This window comes from Sardina pilchardus, chromosome 16, assembly GCF_963854185.1.
Source record: "Sardina pilchardus chromosome 16, fSarPil1.1, whole genome shotgun sequence".
Lineage (NCBI taxonomy): Eukaryota > Metazoa > Chordata > Actinopteri > Clupeiformes > Clupeidae > Sardina > Sardina pilchardus.
Window position 1 is genome coordinate 8534062 of NC_085009.1, and position 22585 is coordinate 8556646.

The window sequence follows — 22585 nt, forward strand, 5'->3', positions numbered from 1 at the left end:
CTCTCTCTCTCTCTCTCTCTCCATCTTCTCTCTCCCTCTCTTCTCTCTCCATTCATCTGCACCTCTGCACCGCTCCCTTCTTTTCCACACTTCCACCTCCATGTATCTAATCAAATTGGTGTGGGCCGAGAGTCTGCCATGCTGGTCATTCCATTGCTACACTCACACACTAATACCCAGACACACACATACGATCACACACACACACACACACTCTCACACAACCATATGAATACATACCACAACCACATGCACACATACACACACACACACACTAAAGGGGAGGCCAGAGATGATGAAAATAATGAGAGGAAGAGTGAGGGCATTGTGCAATGCTGCCGTTGAGGGCATAAGGTGTTGATTATGGTTGTACTGCTCAACTCTAAAACACATCTTGAATGCAAGGTCAAAAATAGGCCCCTAAAGACAGAGTCCAAAATAGCCTTGGACAAATTTAAGCCTGTGTGTGTGTGTGTGTGTGTGTGTGTGTGTGTGTGTGTGTGTGTGTGTGTGTGTGTGTGTGTGTGTGTGTGTGTGTGTGTGTGTGTGTGTGTGTGTGAGAGTGTGTGAGTGTGAACGTGTGTGTGTGTGTGTGTGTACAAATAAATAAGGCAAGAACTAGATTGTCAGAAGTAATGTGGAAGGGGGTGGTCAATTACAAACTAGTTAGAGGAATGTGTGTGTAAAGGTCTCTCTTTGTGTGTGCACTGCATGTGTGTGAGCATGTGTATGTGTGTGTGTGTGTGTGTGTATGTGTGTGTGTGTAAAAAATACCGATGAAGATCCTGTGAGATCGAAATCTTTTTTAAAAACATGAATAAAGTTTATTTGCGGAGCTCGCGTACAGAGTGCAGACCTTCTCCCTCAGTCTCTCTGGCACGCCGCGTCTGGCACCTGTAAAAATAGACTTTGGACGGGCGCACCACTTCTCCACAAATGTGTGTAAAACGTTGGCGCGCAGGGGTGGTGTGTGTAAAAAGAGCGGTAGGCATCAGAAGTGACAGGCCAGAGGACAGAGAGGGGGTTAGACAGAGAGGGTGTGATGCAAAAAGGAAGCGCTCCCATTATCGGCCCTCAGAACACACTTCCTCTCTGACGCGTGGGTGTCTGAGGGCTGCTGTCTGTGTCCGTGTGTGTGTGTGTGTGTGTGTGTGTGTGTGTGTGTGTGTGTGTGTGTGTGTGTGTACATGTCTGCACGTGTGTGTGGTCTGGCCTGCGGATCTCTCTTCTTGAATAAGTGTGCACGTGTGTGTCTGTGCGTGCGTGCGTGCGTGCGTGCGTGCGTGCGTGTGTGTGTGTGTGTGTGTGTACAGTATGTAACTGCCTGCATGCATGCGTCTTTGCGTATATGTGCATAAAAATGTGTGTGTGTGTGAGAGAGAGAAAGAGAGAGATTGCTGGAAAGAGGGAAAAGAGTGAAGGGAGAGGGGGGATTTATATTTGTTACATCCTAATCCCTAAAATAAAGCAGCCTAATCGCCGTGGATAATCTCTCTGGCCAAGAAAACGCGTCACAAGTAGGCTGCTCGAAAATCACCGACAACATCTAACAGTCAACAGCAGCTACCAACGTCTCTCCTGAAACATCCCCCTCCAACAGCGCCAAGCAAAAACAAACAGCAGCAGATGCCAAGCTAGCAGAAGAATGAGCAGACTTCACTTGTTTTTTCCAAGCCTACACAGCAGAATTAACTCTTAGAAAATGAGTGCAAGAGATATCCATCTTTTTCCACCATAAAATTAGTTTTCCCCTTCATTTTCCGTTTTATAATCAACCATTACCCATTATCCATATTGCTATTATGCTACAATGCTACTTTTGATTTGACAGCACCTCCACTTGATGAGAAAGGAAATGTCCAGAACCATTTGTACCAAGATGGTCTTCTCCACCCCCCCCCCCCCGCCCACCCCCAATTCAGTCAGCCAATCTCATTTCATTTCATTGGAGTTTTTTTCCCTGCCATTAATATGTGTGCATACATTATTCATCGCGTTCGATTTCTCCATCTTGGTCTGGACATCTGTCTCTGTCTTTCTCTGCGGACGGTTTACAGTGTAAATAAAAGGAAGTGATGATCGCGGGCATTCAGTCTGAGGGAAGCGCTCTGGAGGTTCATTTCACAAGTCCTCAGAGAAAAGAGAGAGGGAGACAGACAAAGAGAGAGAAAGAGAGAGAGAGAGAGAGAGAGAGAGAGAGAAGGAAGGAGGGAGCAAGAGAGGAAAGGGGGTGAAGAGAGCAATAGCCGTAGGGTATGCTGTAAGTGAAAGGGGCACAGGGGAAAGTTACGCTCCAGGACTACCCTCTGGGTCTCAACTATTTCCTGCATGCTTTCCCACAGAAAGAGAGGGGGAGAGAGAGAGTGTGGGAGAGAGAGAGAGAACAAGCAAGGAAGAATGGAGAACCTTGAACGGAGGAAGAGTGGAAGGGAAGCAGAAGCTGTGGGCAGGGAGAGAGAGAAAGAGAGAGAGCAAGAGAGAAAGTGAGAAGAGAGGGAAAGTGTCATCCCAACGCAAGTTTAGTCACCTCGCCTGCTCTTGGCTGATGACAACCAGCTGGACTCCAAACAGGAAGGAGAGAAAGAAGAGAGAGAGAGAGAGAGAGAGAGAGAGAGGAGAAAGAGAGAGAGAGAGTGAAAATGAAAAGAAACTGAAAGTGGAGGCGAGACTTCAAGATCACAGACACATTCCAGAGAGTGCTACATGAGACGGATGTGACATAATGTATCCAAGTCCATGTATACTGTAAGCTTGCAGTGTTCAGATGGGAGGGGGGAAGGAGGGGGGGGGGGGCACGAGAGGAGGACAACTTGTAATAAAACTGAACAAGCGAATTGTCTAAATGGATGACAATTCCCTAATGAGTGTGTGTGTGTGTGTGTGTGTGTGTGTGTGTGTGTGTGTGTGTGTGTGTGTGTGTATGAGTGTGTGTATGAGTGTGTGCGTGTGTCGTAAAGTATAGGAGTTCACACTAATGCAGCCCAGATACGGATGCAATCTAATGCTGGCTAACAGCTCGGCCATTACGGGCTGCTGAGAGCCCTGGCCTGTCACATTACACATTAGCGGCGCGCTAGGCCCTGATGGATAGGCCACTCCCTTCAGACCCGGGCCTGAGCGCTCGCTCTGCATGGGCACATGTCAACAGACAATTAGCCAGAGCAGATCAGTGTCCCATTAAAAAGAGACAGCGCTGCAAATCCAATAGCACATGCCCGCTACATTAGGCAAGACACCAGCAGACCACACACAGACACACACACAGACACACACACACACACACACACACACACACACACACACAGACACACACACAGACACACACACAGACACACACACAGACACACACACAGACACACACACACACACACACAGACACACACACACACACACACACACACACACACACACACACACACACACACACACACAGACACACACACAGACACACACACACACACACAGACACACACACACTTCGCTGCTGCTGCTGCTGTGCTGAAGTGGTGCCTAAAGCTTGTCTGAGAAGTGGACCCCCTATCCCATGTGCACCCATGAGGCTGGTTGGAGTGGGTACTGGAGCGCTGTTGACGGAGAGACATAAACAAGACAAGCACCAGTGTACCGAAGAGCTGAGCTGAGGTGAGCTACTCCAGGCCCAATGGACAAAACAGTCAGGATGATTTACTTCAACTGACAAACTATGAAAGTGGAGAGAATTACATGTAAAAACGCCAACACACACACACACACACACACATACAAACAGAGAGAGAGAGAGAGAGAGAGAGAGAGAGAGAGACACACACACACACACACACACACACACAGACAGACAGACAGACAGACAGACAGACAGACAGACACACACTCGCACTCTCAGAGAGGCTTCCTGTGAAAGTCAATGTCGAGAAAGACATTTGCTTATTTGACGAAGACGAGCATCTGATAACGGCGCCGCATGAAAATTCATCTGCCCTCGTGAAAAAGCATGCAAAATGCAAATGCAAAAGCCCTTATTCGTGGAATGACAGACGCAAATGTAATGAGTCAGATTACAGTTAATACGGCCAAGTTCACCCGTTTCACACTTCATCTCTCATTCACACTCACTCTCACACACGCTCACACACACACACACACACTCTCACACACGCGCAGAGTTTGAAAGGGGGATTAGCCACATGTACACACACACAGAGACAGATCCGGACGAGACGCTAAGTAGCTGGTGATAAAGACCAGGTCTCAGAAAGAGGGCAGGAGAGCGAGGGTGACCGCAAGAGAGAGAGAGGGAGAGAGGGAGAGAGAGAGAGAGAGTGAGAGAGAGAGAGAGAGTGAGAGAGAGAGAGAGTGAGAGAGTGAGAGAGAGAGAGAGAGTGAGAGAAGGAGAGGGAAGTATATCCCTGGATCTGCTTTTTCTTATTTTTCTTTTTATTAGAACGGTCACATACTTTACTGGAAACCCAATAACACACACACACACACACACACACACACACACACACACACACACACACACACACACACACACACACACACACACACACACACAATTCAACATTCAGTCTAATATTCTCTGCTGACGCAACCTTTCACATGGCTCATGTTCTTATCCAAAACCTTTCCACCAAACTATGTTGTGTGTGAACAATAGTCAACTCTTCACCAAATACGCTGCAAAGTTATCCAAAACCCCCCCACACACCCTCTCTTGCGTATGTGTGCGATGAAGGTGCGATGACAGACCTGGCCTTCGTGGAAGTGGGCTCGACTTTCAGCAACCTCCTTCTACTTGGAAAGGAGAGAAGTGGTGCGCGCGTATTGCGAAGGCTGGCTGGCACGCACACACACACACACACACACACACACACACACACCCCACACACACACACCCCACACACAGACACAGAAACAGACACACGCTCGCTCGCTGTACGCATGTCGGGGAGCAGCAAGAATAGCAGGATCAAATGGTGTCGCGATTGGCAGTTACTGGAGAGATGATTGGCCTCTTTTCTATATATTGTGAGGGGTGGGGGGGGGGGGATCCCCGGGGGCCCCGGCGCCCAACACTAAACAGTGCCACCGCATCTCCTCCGGCAAGCTATGCCCTAGTGTCCTACTACTGTACGGCACACACACACATACACACACACACACACACACACACACTCACACACACTTGAACATGGAAACACACACATGGACACACACATGGACGCACACATGGACGCAGGCTCGCACACATGGACGCGCACACACACAGACTTGAACACAGACACACACACAAGTATGCGTACACAGGGAGACTTGCACACACGCATACTCACAAGTGTGAGTACACATGCACAGGCTTGCGCGTACACACACATGCGCGCGCACACACATAGACACACACACAGACAGAGAACATTGCATCTGCCACACCCATGGCCATGTCAGCTCTCAGACATCTCCATAACACATGGAAACAGTCAGACGTGTGAAGCGTTGGCACACTTAGAGAGGATATGCTCTCCTCTGTACTCATTTCTCCCCAGGACACACACACACAGACACACAGACACACAGACACACAGACACACAGACACACAGACACAGACACACAGACACACACACGTGTGGACACACATCCAGATTCAGATGGGTAGAGTGAGAGAAGGGGAGCATCATGGAAATATTCTGTGCTTCACCATATAAATGTCAAAATGTCACTGGTCACTTTAACTGTCCACATACCTCACATGCCTGAAAGATAGATATAAAAGAACATAAAAAAAGAGAGGGGGAGAGAGGGAGAGAGAGAGAGGGGGGGCATATTGTAAGGATAGGAAAACAACAGAGTAGAAAAGAGAGTAAAGAAAGAGAGAGCGCTGAAGTGAAGGGGTTGGAGGAGGAGAGAGGAGAAGAGAGGGGAGAGGAAGAGCTGATTTAATTTGCGGAGGCGAAATTTGATTCAATTCATGAGGACTCACATGATGGGCCGATCGCTCTAATTGGCACAAGAGAGAGAGAGGGCGAGAGAGAACAGAGACAGGGTGGAGTGAAAGAAAGAAAGAAAGAAAGAAAGAGGGAAAGAAAGAATGAAAGAAAGAACAAACGAACGAGCCAGAGAAAAGAAAGGCGGATGAAGTTACAGGAAGTAGGGAACTGAGGAAGCCTAAAACGAGGTATCGAATGGAAAGGACCGCGTGAGACGATCCCCAACACAATGACCGTGAGGTGGACCGTCGCCGCGGGCCAGGGGATGGGAAACGGCTCCTTGGCGTGCGAAGGAAGCACAGAGCCTTCGCCGAGACACGAGAACGTGGAAACGAACGTGTAAACACCGGAACGATACTGACCAGGTTCGCACCGCCCGTCCAGTACAGGAAGAAGCCCTCCGGGTCCACCTTGAGGGTGATGAGCGAGGGCTGGCCGGTGCTGGGTTCCTAAACACAAACAAACAAACAAACAAACAAAACAAATGCATTAAGCCAAAAGACAATAAAAGTGTAGCTGGACACACAGAAAAAGTGGCAACAATGTGGTGGCTAGGGTTACATAGAGTGGAGACGGTTAATGTGGATGCATTAGAACTAAAGTGAAGTTATACAGGCTTTGCTTTCGCGGTGAAAAGATTTAAAGCCGCCAGCTCACTCCGGGCATATTAACGTGCACCGCTAGACCGAGGAGTCATTGATTTGTTGGACAAGCGATCCGGTGTGGTCGCTCCTAAAAGACCGGCGCAAAAACCGCCCTAATGCCATTTACGACAAATGCATTGTGGAAGCTGTAATGGACGGGCTTACGGTCTGACACATGACCGCGCGCTCGCACGGGGCCCCTTCTTTTCTGGCTCACACTCCCTTTTTTCTCCTGCACTCTCTTGCTCGGACACACACACACACACACACACACACACACACACTGGAGACGCATGTCAGACGTCCAAGAACAACCCCATTCTGCCAGGGGTGAAGCCATCGTGACGACTAGGCTTCCTGGATGCGAGACATCCTAGACACCCTGGCATCAGATGAACGTCCGCGCACACACACACACACACACACACACACACACACACACACACACACACACAGAGACACACGATAAGGCACAGGGCATCAACCCAGGCCAGGTCCAGAGAGGCCGTGAAAGCTATCTGAAACCACGGAGAGAGCGGTAATGTGTAAACCACAGGGCAGCAGCCAGGGTGGAGGAGCGGTGGAGGAGTGGTGGTGCAGCGGCCCCGGAGGGACCAGGATGGAGCTGCGGGGGGGTTTAGTAAACTGTCCCCAGAGGAGAGGGAAACGCACGCTTTACCAGAACAAGCAAAGAAAACATGAAACAGAGAGAAAGTGTGAAAGAAAGAAAGAAAGAAAGAAAGAGAGAAAGAAAGAAAGAAAGAAAGAAAGAGTTAGATATCAAGATGAAGACAATGATGGAGAGACTAGAAAGAATGAAAGAAAGAAAGAAAGAGAGAAAGAAAGAAGGAAAAGAGTCATAGACAAGAAAGAAAGATAACATACGGACACTTTTGACCCAGTGATGAGGGAGACAACAGAGAGCACAACATGAGGTGATGAGGAACAGAGAGAGAGAGAGAGTGAGAGAGAGAGAGAGAGCGTGTGAGAGACACGAGTCTAAGGAGACGGTCGAGAGCTTCTACAGTGATTTGCTGGCCATGTACGGTCAACCAGTCTGGGAGAAGGGGCCCACGCAAAAAAGGTTATCAGAGAGACAAGGGAACCGGGAGAAGGAAAGCTAAACCCCATCTTGCTCTCTTCAGCTCCCTTCATATTCCCACGCTTAGAGAATAAACCCTCCTCTCTTTTCATCTGTTTTATGAGGGCTTAGAGACTCATATGAGCGCTTCTCTTTGTCTGGAGATAAGATACTGACCTTTCCTCACCAAATCTCATAAGCGACCATGTCTATCTCCCACACCAACCCACACACACACACACACACACACATATTAACTCATACCATACAGTCACACATTTTCATTTTAATATCCTAAGCTTGAACTTGTTGCTGCCTTAAATAAACAACAAACTAATTCCAGTGTGTGTGTGTGTGTGTGTGTGTGTGTGTATTTGAGTTTACATTTAGGGGGTTGCAATAATCCATTAATTACATGGAACGGAATTCTTTTATGACTTCACAGCTTTGGTCTCCTTGACGACCCGAAAGGCTGATAATGTTACCCGGTGGGAGACAAGTTCACTTTGCATGAAAAGTGAGAGAAAAGAGAGGGGTGGGAGAGAGAGAGAGAGAGGGGTAGGAGAGAGAGAAAGAGAGAGAGAGGGGTGTGAGAGAAAGAGAGAGAGAGGGAAAGAGAGGTGGGGGCAGAACAAGAGCGAGACTCGGTGACATAGCAAGAAAACAAGGAGAAATTGAGATGGGGTTTGGAAGGGGAGGGGGGGCCATGGAAGCAATCTACTTTTGGGTCACAAATGCTACAGGTCATAGTCACTGCACTGAGACAGAGAGAGACAGAGAGAGAGAGAGAGACAGAGAGAGAGAGAGAGACAAATGGTAACTCTAAAGACAGAAGAGGAGGAGAGCCAGACTCAGAGAGTCAGATGAGAGTGGGAGATAATGGGGCCAGTGTGAACTTGAATCAGACTCCAGCGAGCCGCTACACAGGATGCCATTCCTCCCAGCAGTCCACGGAGGAGAGATTTCCAAGAAGTGCCGCTCTCCAAGAAATCCACACCGCCACTCCCTGTGCCTCATAGAAAGCAAGCGGCTATAGATCATCCTCTATCCTTCTTTGTCATCACACACTCCTCCCTCTCCTCCCTCCCTCACTCCCTCCATCCCTTCCGGCCTTTGGCAGTTCCCGGCATGTGCTCGGACTCCTCGTCATTTGCGAGTGTCGCGCCGGTCGTTTGCACTCCGGCAATCGGCGGAGGTAGTAGCGCTGCTTTGAATGTGAAGGAGGAGCTTCCTGCTGGAGCCAGGCCGGGCTGCTGCCGGCGTTGCCTTGGCCACAGCCAGGAGAGCCACGCTAGCAGCACGCCAGCTGAATGACCGGAGCCCCGGGCTGGGCCTCTATGTTTACGCAAGAGAACCCTGGTGGGTTTGTTTGTGTGTGTGTGTGTGTGTGTGTGCGTGTGTGCGTTTGATGAATGTGTGTGTGTGTGTGTGTGTGTGTGTGTGTGTGTTTGATGAGTGTGTGTGTGTGTGTGTGTGTGTGTGTGTGATGAATGTGTGTGTGTTTGATGAGTGAGTGTGTGTGTGTGTGTGTGTGTGTGTGTGTGGGTGGGTGGGTGTGTAAGGGGCATTCAGGTGTTCCATTTCAATATGAAAAGGTAAGGACGGGAGGAGGAGGAGAGGCTGGTAAAGACAGAGCTCCCTCCAGCTTTGGCTCTTTGATGTGCGCCCTGTTTACTGCGTAAACGAGTAAGGGAGTGTGTGTGTGTGTGTGTGTGTGTGTGTGTGTGTGTGTGGTGAGGGGTCATTGATGGGATTGGAGCACTGCAACCCTTCCCCATTAGGATTTCAATAAGAAGTGTAGGGCACATCTGGGTTATTCTTATTTCAGCAAATGCCACCAACAAAGTGTCCTCAGTTTGGCTCGCACAACAAGCTTACTTGCTTCTATACACACGCACACACACACACACACACAATGGAATGGAATGTGACAACTGTCAAACACCCTCTCATCATAATTCTTCCAAACAATGAGATGCACGCAAGGCCCACTTCTGTTTCCAAGTGTGGTCTTGGCCCCTTTCAAGAAAACACACAAACACATGCACACACACACACACACACACACACAGACAGAGAAAGAGAGAGTGAAACACACACACACGCACTCAACACAGACACACAACAGACAGAGAGAAAGAGAGACAAACACACACACACACAAACAAACAAACAAGGTTTTTCTACCTCAGCTGTACCGCATAGCTGATAACCAGTCTCCAATCCCTCTTTTTCCCCCAAGTAGAGCAACAACATATTCCACTACAACATCAATCTCACTTTGATAGCTCCACCGGTCGAGCTTATACCAGCAGACATTATATAGCCTATCACTTTCCTGAGATATCAAATGAATTTAACGTTATCTTGGGGAAACAAAGATTCATTATCTTTAGATAATGACAGAAATAACTCAAGATCTTGTGAGAATGGCAGGATTGAAAATAGCTGTTCGCCGATGGCATCTTCGGGGATTCAATGCCATTTGAACAGCTGTATCTCAACTAGATTTGCATCAGGTTGAGCACACAGGGGCCTGCTGAGTAAACCAGTGTGAAAGGACTAAGGTTTACGACCACTCGCAGGCCCAAGCTGGGCTTTAGAAATGATGGATCGGACAATTAAGCATTCCGTCTTTTCCTCACACACACACACACAGTTCTCACACTTGTGAAAACACGCATACACACCATACATATAAACACACACACACAGACACACACATGCACACACGCAACACACACACACACACATGCCCAACTGCGTGCACACACACATAATGCACACACGCACACACCCACACGCAAACTCACGCACACACACACACACACACACACACATACACAGGACTGCCAGGCTAGCGCTCAAAGGCCTCATGCTGAAGCTATCCCAGCTATTTGCTGGTATTTATTCAGCCGCCGCTTGCTGAGTATTTGCTGTATTGTATTTACACGGCTTTAATGTCTCTCATAACAACAATCCGCCATGATTCAGTGCACTTTAAACGGCCGGCAAATGGCACAGAACGCTGTGCCGAGAGCCCAGCCAAGCACACCAGCACACCAAGGTTCTCTACACACACACACACACACACACAGAGTGTCAGAGTGGGTGAGAGAAGGAGTGACTGATATGTAAGGGTGAGACACAGAGAGAAAAGAAATGAGAGAGAGAGAGAGGGAGAAAAGAAACAAGAGACCAAGAGAGAGAGAGCGAGAGAGAGAGAGAGAGGGAAGGAGGGAGAATCTAAAAGTGACTTGAGAGGGAATGTCATCTGGTAACTGATTTTGAACATACTGAGCATGGTGAAATGAATCTGCACTTTCTTAGATCACACAGCCCTCCAAGCAGGACGCTGTGGTCAACACACAGATTCCTGTGTGTGTGTGTGTGTGTGTGTCAGGCCCATGAGTCAACACTTTGGTAACATGGCAAAGGTTGATGTTAGTGATTCACCTTTGGACTCTAGAGACAGAGGGGAGGGGAAGCAAGAGACAGACAGCAGAAAGAGAGAAAGAGAGAAAGAGAGAGAGAGAGAGAGAGAGAGAGAGAGAGAGAGAGAGAGAGAGAGAGAGAGAGAGAGAAAAAAGAGAGAGAACAAAAGGTAGAAAAAAGACAGAGGCCAAGATTGAAGCCTGTGGAGCCCGACTGCCATAGACATGGCGTCGTAGCATATGTGTGTGTGTGTGTGTGTGTGTGTGTGTGTGTGTATCAAACTCAACTTCCCACCATTCACATGTGGGTGCACTTAACCTTTAGCCGCCCCCTCAGGCTCTTCCTCTGTTTCTCGCTCTCTATTCTTCTCCATTCTTCTCTCCACTCCTCCACCTATTTATTCATCCATCTAACATTTTTCAAAGGAACCTGCCAACCGTCATCGGCTGACCACTGGGGACCCATAGCTCTTATCTGCTCAGCGCCACAGTCAAATCCACCTCCAATTCCAACGGGCCCTTCATCATTATAACCTGACAGGCATTACCGCCTAATTGACTCGATTGTAAACGCAGAATAGAGACAAACTCATTGTATTCGCTGAGAGAGCCCTTGTCTTGCTCAGGGAGAAGAACTGCGCTGCATTATTTCTGAGGCTGAGCTATGCTACACTTTAGCGTAATTTCCCAATTATTAGCAGTGGCTTATACATTGATATTGCAACATTTCTTCAGCTAGGAGGTTAATACACGGGAGCAGTTACATTTGGTGTGAATATGGCTTTGTTTCTTCTAACTTGCATATAACACCATCCTGCGGCTTATACTGTACACAATGCGGCTAATGGAAATTACTGTTGCGAACTTTCTCTACACCTGAGACAACTCCTTATTCTGGCGATATCTCACATCTCTGCTGCTCAAAGAGAAAGACTTGTCGCTGAAGAGCTCTCGACAACACGCCTAGTCGGTCGCAGATTAGATTGTAGGCCATTTTATAAGGAAGCTGCTTGAGATTAGAAAGGGGACAGGGTGTACCGTAGTCCTCAAGACAAGTTCAGCCAGTAAATTCTGCCTTAAGACTCAAGACATTAATGCTGCATAGTTCCTTAATAGTGCATAACTCCTTAATTCGTCCGTCTCCACCAATCAGTGGCCTACATGCCTTCAAAACGACTCTACTTACATAACCTATACCTGCACTGCCACATTCAGATGTTCAGATATTCAGATGCACTGCCAACACGTTGATGCTCTCTGCTGTCATTGCTCACAGTCCAATTAAGGATTCAAATGCTTCACCTTCATTCCTGCTTTCCTCATGACCTCCTGGTAGAAATGTCATCTCACAAGCCTGTCTTATTTATCACTGGTGTTAGGCCTGTCTTTACACCGCGTTGGGCTGTTGTGTGAGTGTTCTGGTGTGGGGTGAGTGAGACACTGCACACTGGTGTTAGGCCTGTCTTTACACCGCGTTGGGCTGTTGTGTGAGCGTCTTGGTGTGGGGTGAGTGAGACACTGCACACTGGTGTTAGGCCTGTCTTTACACTGCGTTGGGCTGTTGTGTGAGCGTCTTGGTGTGGGGTGAGTGAGACACTGCACACTGGTGTTAGGCCTGTCTTTACACCGCGTTGGGCTGTTGTGTGGGCGTCTTTCAGGGGGTGAGTGAGACACTGCACACTGGTGTTAGGACTGTCTTTACACCGCGTTGGGCTGTTGTGTGAGTGTTCTGGTGTGGGGTGAGTGAGACACTGCACACTAGTGTTAGGCCTGCCTTTACACCACGTTGGGCTGTTGTGTGGGCGTCTTTCAGGGGGCAAGTGAGACACTGCACACTGGTGTTAGGCCTGTCTTTACACCATGTTGGGCTGTTGTGTGAGCTTCTTTCAGGGGGCGAGTGAGACACTGCAGAGCAGACTGAGAGGGGAGGGTCCCCCTGGGCTGGGCCTGGGAGAACATGTGCTGGGGGCCATTACAGCCTGCCGTTCCATCCAAACAGGAACACATTTTTGACATTTTTTCTATTTCTTTCCCCTCACTTCAAGTTCCTCCTGGGAGGAATGTAAACGATTACATCTTCACCGGAGAAGAGATAGAAACAGACCTTCAAACTGTCTGAGGATCTGTTTTATACATTGTTTCCTGTTCAAAACGGACAGGTTATTCCTGATCCATGGTGAGAGTGTGCTTCCTGGGATTTTTTGGGGGGCAACAGAAATGGTCCTCCTGACAGCCCTGGAGCCCCTTTGCTTGAGTCATATAATGTGAGCGTGCCGTTCCGGCAGCTGAAAGTCACCAATCAGAGACAAAAGAATTCCTATAGCCAGAGAGAGGCATGAGGAAATGTTCTCTCTCTCTCTCTCTCTCTCCCTCTCCTTTCACTTTCTCACCAGCTCTCCGCTTGTTTCACACCTGGTTGCGAGGCTGTTAGCGTATGCTTAGCAGTGCGCTGCGGACAGCCCCTGTGTGAGTGCGTGCTCTGACCAGACGAGAGGACACTCTGCCCTGCGCCCACTGCGTCGTTGGGCTCTCCCCACCTGTCCGGCCTGTCCAGTCAGTGAGCCCTGCCTATCGGGAGTGGACCGGCAGGCCATGTAGCCTGTATGGTGGAACTAGGTAAGGGAGACCACGCGGTCAGCCACGGGCACTGCAAAATATGCCCTGCTGTGTCTTTACAGTGAGTGAACTCCCTCACAGAGACTGTGCCGTTCAACTTGAGCTACTATAAGCGTAGTGTGATAATGGATTGAAGTACTTGAAGCACTGACTGAACACAACTACGATCTGGTCACTACACTTTTACATTGATTGTACTTTTATTAATTGATCGTATGCACAGAGATGGTTGAAAAAGGGTTCTTAAGGATCTTTGGTATGCACAAATAAACACTAACGCAACTGTATGCATTACTGTAAAAAAAACACACACACACACGTGTGCAATGCATGCACATTCAAATGGCCTACACTCCATGCGCTCGGAATATTTGTAGGCATGTGTCCATGTTTGGCCCTGTGCGAGTGTGTGTGTGTGTGTGTGTGTGTGTGTGTGTATGCAAAGAGTATTCGGTTATGCCCAACAGGATGTTTGCATGGGTTTCTCAGCAGGATGGAAAAGCATGAGGCAAGGCAAAGGAAGGTGGAGGGAGGGAGGTCAGAAATCAGACAGTGTGCAAAGAAAAGAGGGCTGAGGAGCGAGAGAACATCAGGGAGATAAATTGAGCATGAAGATGAGCGGAGAGAGGAACTAAAAAAGGAACAAAAGGCAGAACGAACAAGAGGAAAGGAAGGATGAAGAGACAGATGAGAGGAGAGGTAAGTGGAACGAACAAGTGGCACACACACACAGAGAGAGAGAGAGAGAGAGAGAGAGAGAGAGAGAGAGAGAGAGAGAGAGAGAGAGAGAGAGAGAGGTGTTTCGTCAGTGACCGCACTAGAGACAGAGAGTCAGGAAGAGACCTTTAAAGTGGAGGGATCAATCTTCATTTGGCACCAAATGCTACCCTCCCTTGTCACACCCGAACTCCCTCCTACTCCCAATCTCTTTACACTGACAGATTGCAACAAAACCATGTCTAAATGATACTATACAGGAAACACATTTACATACACATATACTGTGTACACACAGACATGCAAACAACCAGAGGGGAAACCCCTCACACAAACTGAGCACATAGTAATACTAAGAGCGGCAAATAAGGTGGAATTTTAACTGCATTGACCACAATTTAATTTGCACAAAAGTGAACAGATCAAGAGAAAAGTGAATGAGACAGAGAGAAGGAGAGAGAGAAGGAGAGAGAGGGAGAGAGAAAGAGCACGAGAGAGACACAGAGTGAGAGGGAGAGAGAAAGAGAGCATAACTGGGCTTGTATTGAGTGTTGCTGGTGCCATGGGTGTGTGTAGGGGGTGTTTGTGTATGTGTGTGTGTGTGTGTGTGTGTGTGGGGGGGCGGTCGGGAGAAATGTTTTGGTTCTGGACATAAGCCAACAAGCTGGAACAGGAAGTCATTCAAGGAGAGAAGCTCACATCCATAAACGTGTGCACCCACCCACACACACACACACACACACACACACACACAGACACACACACACACACACACACACACACACACACAATCACTTCAGCCTCTGCCTCTAACACAATCCTTACATCGTCAGCCAACATAAGGTTTGGCAAAACATTTACCTTTTTAACCGAGCATAACAGGGCAGGGAATACCAGCAACACTCGAAACTCCAAACACTTGTTGAGCAATCAGGAGACCACTGCGCTCACCACGCAAGCATAACACCAACCGACGTGAAAACAAAACACCTACACACCCTGACTCATGCGCACACTCACACACACACACACACACACACACACCAATGTAAAGCCTGTAATTGTCACATGGTTCCATCCTGTCATTTCAACGAGCAGAGCTGAAAAATAACCTTTGCTCCTTCTGCCAAGTACCACAGCACTGGCCCTTAGAAGGACTGACTGCCTTGTTCTACCTAATACAGTTGGGTTTATTATGTGGCCACTGCTCAAGTGCTTGGACGTTGATCTATCGGTCCAGATTCAGTGTAGGTTATCCATATAATTACGGAGCAGCCACTTCAGCGTGAGCCGAACAATATGGCGTTGTTTATGGCGGAGGAGAATAGACGAGCAAAACAAGCTCCACTTCAGCCTCAACACACACAATGATACACTGGGACAAGGGAGAACAATGAAGAACGAGAGCAGATAGAGAGAGAGAAAGAAAAAAAGAGAGAGAGAGAGTAATTCTGTAAAATTAGGGATGTTCATAATAGTTTTTAAATCTGTGATGTGGATACAATTCATACGCCTTTGTCACCCCGGAGGGCCCTGCCGTGCCGTCTATTTGCACAACTCTGAGAAAAACAAATAACTATTGAACATGCAAAGAGAGCAAATACTGAATCAGATAGTCAAACAGACAGGCAGAGAGAGAGAGACAGACAGAGAGATCATAAAAAGAAAAGAAAAGAGGGAAAGACAGAGAGAGAGAAGAAATGCAGAGGGATGAGCGAGTGATGATGTGGAGAGGCGGAGGAGAGGCCAGGGAGAAGGAGAGCGAAGGAGACGGAGAGATGGAGCCTCCTGTGCAGAGTTGGGAAAGAGGGGGCACAGAGAGAGAGGAAGAAAAGCACAGCGCTGGGCTCATGTCTTCCCGCTTGTTTATTTTCTCTTTGTTTTCACACACACGCTCATTCTCTCCTCCTGTTTTTCTCTCTTTCTCTCTCTCTCAAACACACTCGATGTCCCTAACCAAATCTTCGAGGCACTTTCTCAAATTATATCTCCTTATTTGGTTTCTGGAAAAGGAATGTGTTTCTCTCTACAACACACATTCTCTCTCTCTCTCTTTCCTTTTCTTTCTCACACGCACACTTCTCCTCCTCTTCGCCCCCATGTCCACCCATATTCTCCCACTCTTACGTTCATCTCTCCTCTTCCTCTCCAGCTCTGATCCTTTCTCCATGAAGAGCGACAGAGAGAAAGAATGAGAGAGAGAGAGAGAACGAAAGAGAGAGAGAGAGAGAGAGAGAGTGACAGAGGCATGTTGTTTCTATACAGTGGTTCGCACAGTTAATCACAGCTTCCAACAACTTCCTGGGAATTCCCTTCAGAGAGGGGGAAAGCATATGAGAAAGATAGATAGAGGGAGTGGGTGAAGGCAGAAAGAGAGACAGAGAGAGAGAAAGAAAGAGAGAGAGATACAGAGAGAAAGAGAGAGAGAGAAAGATACTCCTGACAACTCAGAGGACAAATATGCATCTTCTCATCTGCAATCAGCAGGATTTTTTCTCCCTTCTGGACAGCATGGGTGTTTGACTAAATGAGAAGCAGCCAGCATCATTAACAACATCTGATCGAGAGCTGCAATCTATATCAATACATGACCTCAAGCCACCGCAACCTCCCCTCCCCTCCCTTTCCCTCCACACACTCATTCACACACAAATGCGCACACAAACACACACACACACACACACACACTGTCATGTGCCACTGAAGCATGTTCTGATTTGCTCAGCTCTCTGTTACCGTAGCAATGGTCAGGCTCCTTGCGTCTTAGCTGGCCAGGACTGACCAGTCCACTGCTGACTGATTTGCTAGGCAAAGAGCGCTACAGAATAACAAATGGGAGATTTCAGCCAACTACAAATAACCGACTGTATTTGCTTAAAGAGCCCACAGAGCCCACAGAAAGTGTTTGATCTTTACTACGGGGCTAACATCTGACACCCAGTCTACCGTTGGAACAAGAGGGAAATGTATGCATGCAAAAAAGATGCTCAACTGGAGCAAATTTCAACACAAAGGCCCATTTCAATCAGATACAAAAATGAACTAAAATGACTTAACCAAAACTGGATGTAATATGGTGATGATGTGTGTGTGATACAAAAATGAACTAAAATGACTTAACCAAAACTGGATGTAGTATGGTGATGCTACTATACTATATAGATGACAAAAGTGTGTACAGTATATATTATTGCAGACATTACATAATGTAAAGACCCAGGGAGTGTAGAGCTGATCGATGGGAGGCCCAGTGTGGCCGTGGCCATCACTGGTCATCATGTGCAGTGGACAGCTAGACAGAGAGGGTGATCGGTGCTGGTACAGCATGTTCATTCTCAAAAATCATTAACCTCAAGGTCAGCTCGCATGGTGTGGTCTGCGGTTTGTCCGTGCCTGTGTGTTTTGTGTGTGTGTGTTTTGTACTGTATGTGTGTGTGTTTTGTACTGTATGTGTGTGTGTCTGGCTCTCTTGTCTGTTTAACTACTATGTTTGATGCCAATTTAAGATGCAAACTGACCAGCTCACTCACTAACCCCCCTCACTGCTCTTGCTACCTCTCTCCCTCACATGCACACAAGCGCACACACACACACACACACACACACACACACACACACACACACACACACACACACACACACACACACACACACACACACACACACACACACACACACACACGCGCGCACGGACACACACACTTTTAAACTATGCATGGTGTAGGACGAGGAGTGTTTTTTATGACATGAGATGCATTCATCATTAACAATTTAACCAGATGAGTGGCAGGGTACATCATTAGAGTAGATTAGATGAATTCCTTTAAGTATTGCCAACACCGACCTATTCAAAGACATTCACACAGAACTTAAAAAGCATATGGCTGGACTATAAAACTGCTGTAAGTGCTTTAGACCTAATGGATTAATGACCCCATCAACACACACACACACACACACACACACACACACACACACACACACACACACACACACACACACACACACACACGTTCGCGCGCGCGCACGCACACACACACACACACACACACACACACACACACACACACACACACACACACACACACACACACACACATATATATACACAACTTGGCACAAAGGCAGTATTGGTCACTTACACAACAATAGTGCTATCGTTAGGTGGAGTATTAGGGCAAGAGGCCAGAGCATGCTGCTCCTATTCTAGTTTGATATGCGTCAGCTGAAGTCGCTTTCAATCACTCAATAAGTCGGGAACCATTTTTACTGTAGCAGAACTGGGTAGCCCACTGGGTACTGTATTCTTCTTTTCTTTCTCCTTCCCGAACAGGCTCCCACACACTGGAAAGCATATGCTTGGGCGCATGCAAATACAAGGGGAACCAGGCACACACAAGACGTTGCCAGGAGAGAAAGTACGCGGAAGAAAAAGGTTCTGAAGTGCAGATAGTGAGATCCTCCCCCAAAAACAATGCATTCGCTTATGTTGACTTTAGGCTACACTACAGACAAACAATAAATCTGCTGCTAGTGTTTACTTTGACAAAAAAGTCTCCTCCTGACAGATGTACAAAAATGCACCGTACAGTGATACAGTAGTAACCAATCAATCACAATGGTATGTATGAACGGATAACGCGGAAAGAAACAAATTAGGTAACTACATTTCTTCCAAAGAGAAACTCGCTTGACAAGAATTCAACAGATATCAGAAGCCACTGGTTGCTTGCTCGTGTCATCGGGTGTCAGTCGTTCGCAACTCCTTGCTAAATGACTAGGAGTTGTTAACGTGATAGCCCTGGAGTTACAAATCCAGTCGAATCGAATAGTTAGGCTAAATAAGTTTGCCTTGTGTGTTTGGTGATTTGGTCTGTTGTTGTTTATACGTAGTCTGATATAAGACGTTGCACTTACCTCATCCCATTTGATAAATTTGCTTCCCCGTTTCAGTGTTTCATGGACGGACACCGGTTTGAGTTGCAACGCGTGAACTCCCGGCTTCGCCCCAGCCATTTCGGCGTCTTGCCCTGGTCGGCACCCTACTCCTGAAATTTAAGATTTTTTCCCGAGGAGAGTTCGGAATTGTCAGACGCCCTGTCTCTTCTGTTCAGGCCAGAGGGAACAGGAAAAAAAGCTTGCAAAAATCACCCAGTTCAAAGTCACACATTCAGGGCGCAAGGGGCGACGAGTGGCGAATGGCGCTGCGCAGTTGATTGGAGTTTATGATTTCAAGCAGTGTTTATGTTTATCCGTTTATCATGCCATACAGCTGAATTGATCTTATCCTTCCTCCCGTCCATCCGCTCTCCAAAGTTGCCCTTCTTGCCAGACCTTCGAAAGCTTCTTGAAACTTTCACTTGACTTTCGTCCTCGCCGGAATCTTCTCTTCTTTTCCCTTCATGTTTTCTCGAAATAAGCGAGTGAGAGGGGGAGCGAGAGAAGGACAGGGAAGGAGAGAGAGAGAGAGGGAGTAAGGAAGTGAAGGGAAAACGAACAGTCGGGGGAGTGTTTTTTCTGTCTTTACAGACGGGCATTTAACGTTGTCATTCCATTCTTCTTTAAGAGGCGTGTTCCTCGAGCATGAGAATAGACTATGCGGGATTAAACACTCCAGAAACACAAGAGGTTATGGTAAAGAAATTGGCAAATATTTTATGGAATTCTCTTAAAGGGCCAGTTTGGAGGGACGTTTCTGGAGTAATTTCAACTACACCACCCTACAAGAATGTCAAATAGGCTATGGCATGTGCGGAACTAGATTTACATCCCAGGCGAATTTTCCGAAGGGTTTCTTTGCTGTGGATATAATTATGTGAATCAGTTGGAGAGAGATTCACTGGCCTGCTATGCAAACACATTTTAACACAGAAGGCACAATCTACAGTTATGGGCCAAAATAACTACGTTAGGCCTACCCCAGCGTCTGCGTTAGTTTGAAAGAATAAAGTTAAGTCTTGTGTTCGGTCAAGTTCCGTCAGCTGTTGATGGGTTCCGAGAGTCGGTCGTGAAAAGCAACTGTAGCCTAAGGCCTAACCTCTACAGTTACTCAGTTGGTTGGAACAAGTATCAACAGGTTCGCGCAACCTATTCTGCCCAAATGATTCGACCAAAACTATTTACTTAGGGGTTACATTGGTAAGCCGAAACGCTCAAAAAGACCTAAATTGTTTTCTTTGTGTTGTTGCATGTTTGACAAACAAATGTGCAATGAACATGCTTTCACTAGTAAGCGCTGCAGCTGGGTTTTGAAAGCCACGTAATCTATGGCCGTAGCATTCCTGGAGGACCGTGTGCACTTGACAGTTCCGTCAGCGGCACTGGGGGGAAAATGCCATGTGAAACCTCGGAGCTGTCTACACCTGTGGATATGGGTCAACCCCCACCCGTCCTACTCCATAACCACCTGGACACGCAGCCCTCATCGGACACCTAAATAGCTTGCTTAGCAGGCCCATACAACGCCTCTGAAGTCAAAGATAGCCTAATGTTTTACCAGATTTCTTTCTTTCTTTTTGGCAATTCCAATATGGTAGTCTACATATTTTAGAAATATGTTTTTCAAAATTGAAGCTTTCCTGAAATATGAAAACGTCAGCATATGTCTATCCAAGCATCCATGATAAGCATTCCTGTTTTTGCACCGGCTGTCAGATACATCTGTGACTGACTGGGCATAGACCTGTCTGTTTTCATCGCGTCTCTTTGCAGTGATTTTAATAGGCCTACATGAAGCTCCATTGCACCATGTGAATGGAAGACCACAGGGCCTGCATGGTGGGATGAGGGGTTTGAGAAATGAAGAACAGGAGGGAAAAACTTAAAGGAGAGGGAATTATTAACAATTATTCATGGCTTCCGATCTGAGGCTGTCTAATTTGCATAACTGTGAACGAATGCGCCTTAAAGACTGCTGTGGTCCAGAATGTGACCCGGTGACCTCTTTTAATGATTTACAAACTTACATTGTCACGTTTACCTCATGCAGATATATTTGTTTAGTTGCATTCTTTTTTCTTCTCTCGTGTCTTAATGGAAAACTCTTGACAACAGTAGCCAGGGTATGTGATCACGTTACTCCGTAAAATGCAAAAATGTTGGCCCGTGGCAAAGCGGGGGGGAAGGCTTCAAAAGCCTCATTGTTAAAACACAGACGCCCTTGTGCTGTCTACGCGTGCCCCTTTTCTTTAGATGTACTATCCACTACCACCCCCTAGTGGTCATTAGCCAGCATTACCAACTCCATTGCAGTGAACTGGAAGTTACACACAAACTAACTCAATCATGACTCAGTCTCTGCAGTGCATCATCTGATAACATGAGAAAACGGATAAAAGGGTCATATTTCAGAGTTGAAACTGTTGTCAAATCAGATTGCCAGGGCTGAGATGAATCAGCTTTGACTCAGCTGAAATGTGATCATTTAGGCCTACAGTCAGTCCGTGTAAGTCACTCCATTCCCATAGTCACTTCTGTTCTGTCTGCTTGAACTTTGCCCCTTTTCTGGCGCCTCATTCGTAAAAGCAGTCATCTGTTCAGTTGTGCGCCTTGCCATTAGTTACCTGAACTCTCAATGTAATATAGTGCTGATGGAACCAAAGGTAGTGAACATAACATATATTGTTTACCATTGAAATACTATCTAGGCCAACATAACTCATAACAGGGTGTCAGTGGCAGATGTTCATTGAAAAGCAAGATCCAACGCTGTGTTCATTTTGTTTTTGACACTGAATGAAATGTTAATTTGAAGGGTCAGATTGTCCATCATTTTTCAGTACAAATTCTGATGTTGTGTTTTTGTGTGATGTTTTTGTGTGCTCTTTGAATTGCATAATCCCAACAATCAGTGATAACTGTAAAACTGCTCTAAAAAGCAAACTTAAAAACAAGATACTTTTTTCAGCTTTCTAACTTAGCCTAATTATGTTTTCCATAAATGCTGTGGTTTAGTGCTATCGAACATTAATTAGGGTACTTATAATCTATTGCAGTGGTCCTCAACCTTTTTTGGGCAAACGCCCCTATGACTTTACTCTGATCCTTTGGTCAACACATACTGCAATGTTGATGTACTGATGATGTACAACCCCATATGATTGTTTGAG

At 47.0% G+C, this 22585-nt stretch overlaps 1 protein-coding gene across 1 annotated transcript in view; it reads right to left on the reverse strand.

The window, feature by feature from the left end:
* Nucleotides 1-19881, reverse strand: part of plcb3 (phospholipase C, beta 3 (phosphatidylinositol-specific)) — a gene marked incomplete in the record, with an annotated part of 97347 nt that extends 77466 nt beyond the window's left edge. The window contains 2 exon segments of the mRNA XM_062515771.1: nucleotides 6348-6434; nucleotides 19395-19881. Coding sequence (XP_062371755.1) covers nucleotides 6348-6434; nucleotides 19395-19493 — 186 coding nt within the window.
* Nucleotides 19882-22585: the final 2704 nt, after the last annotated feature.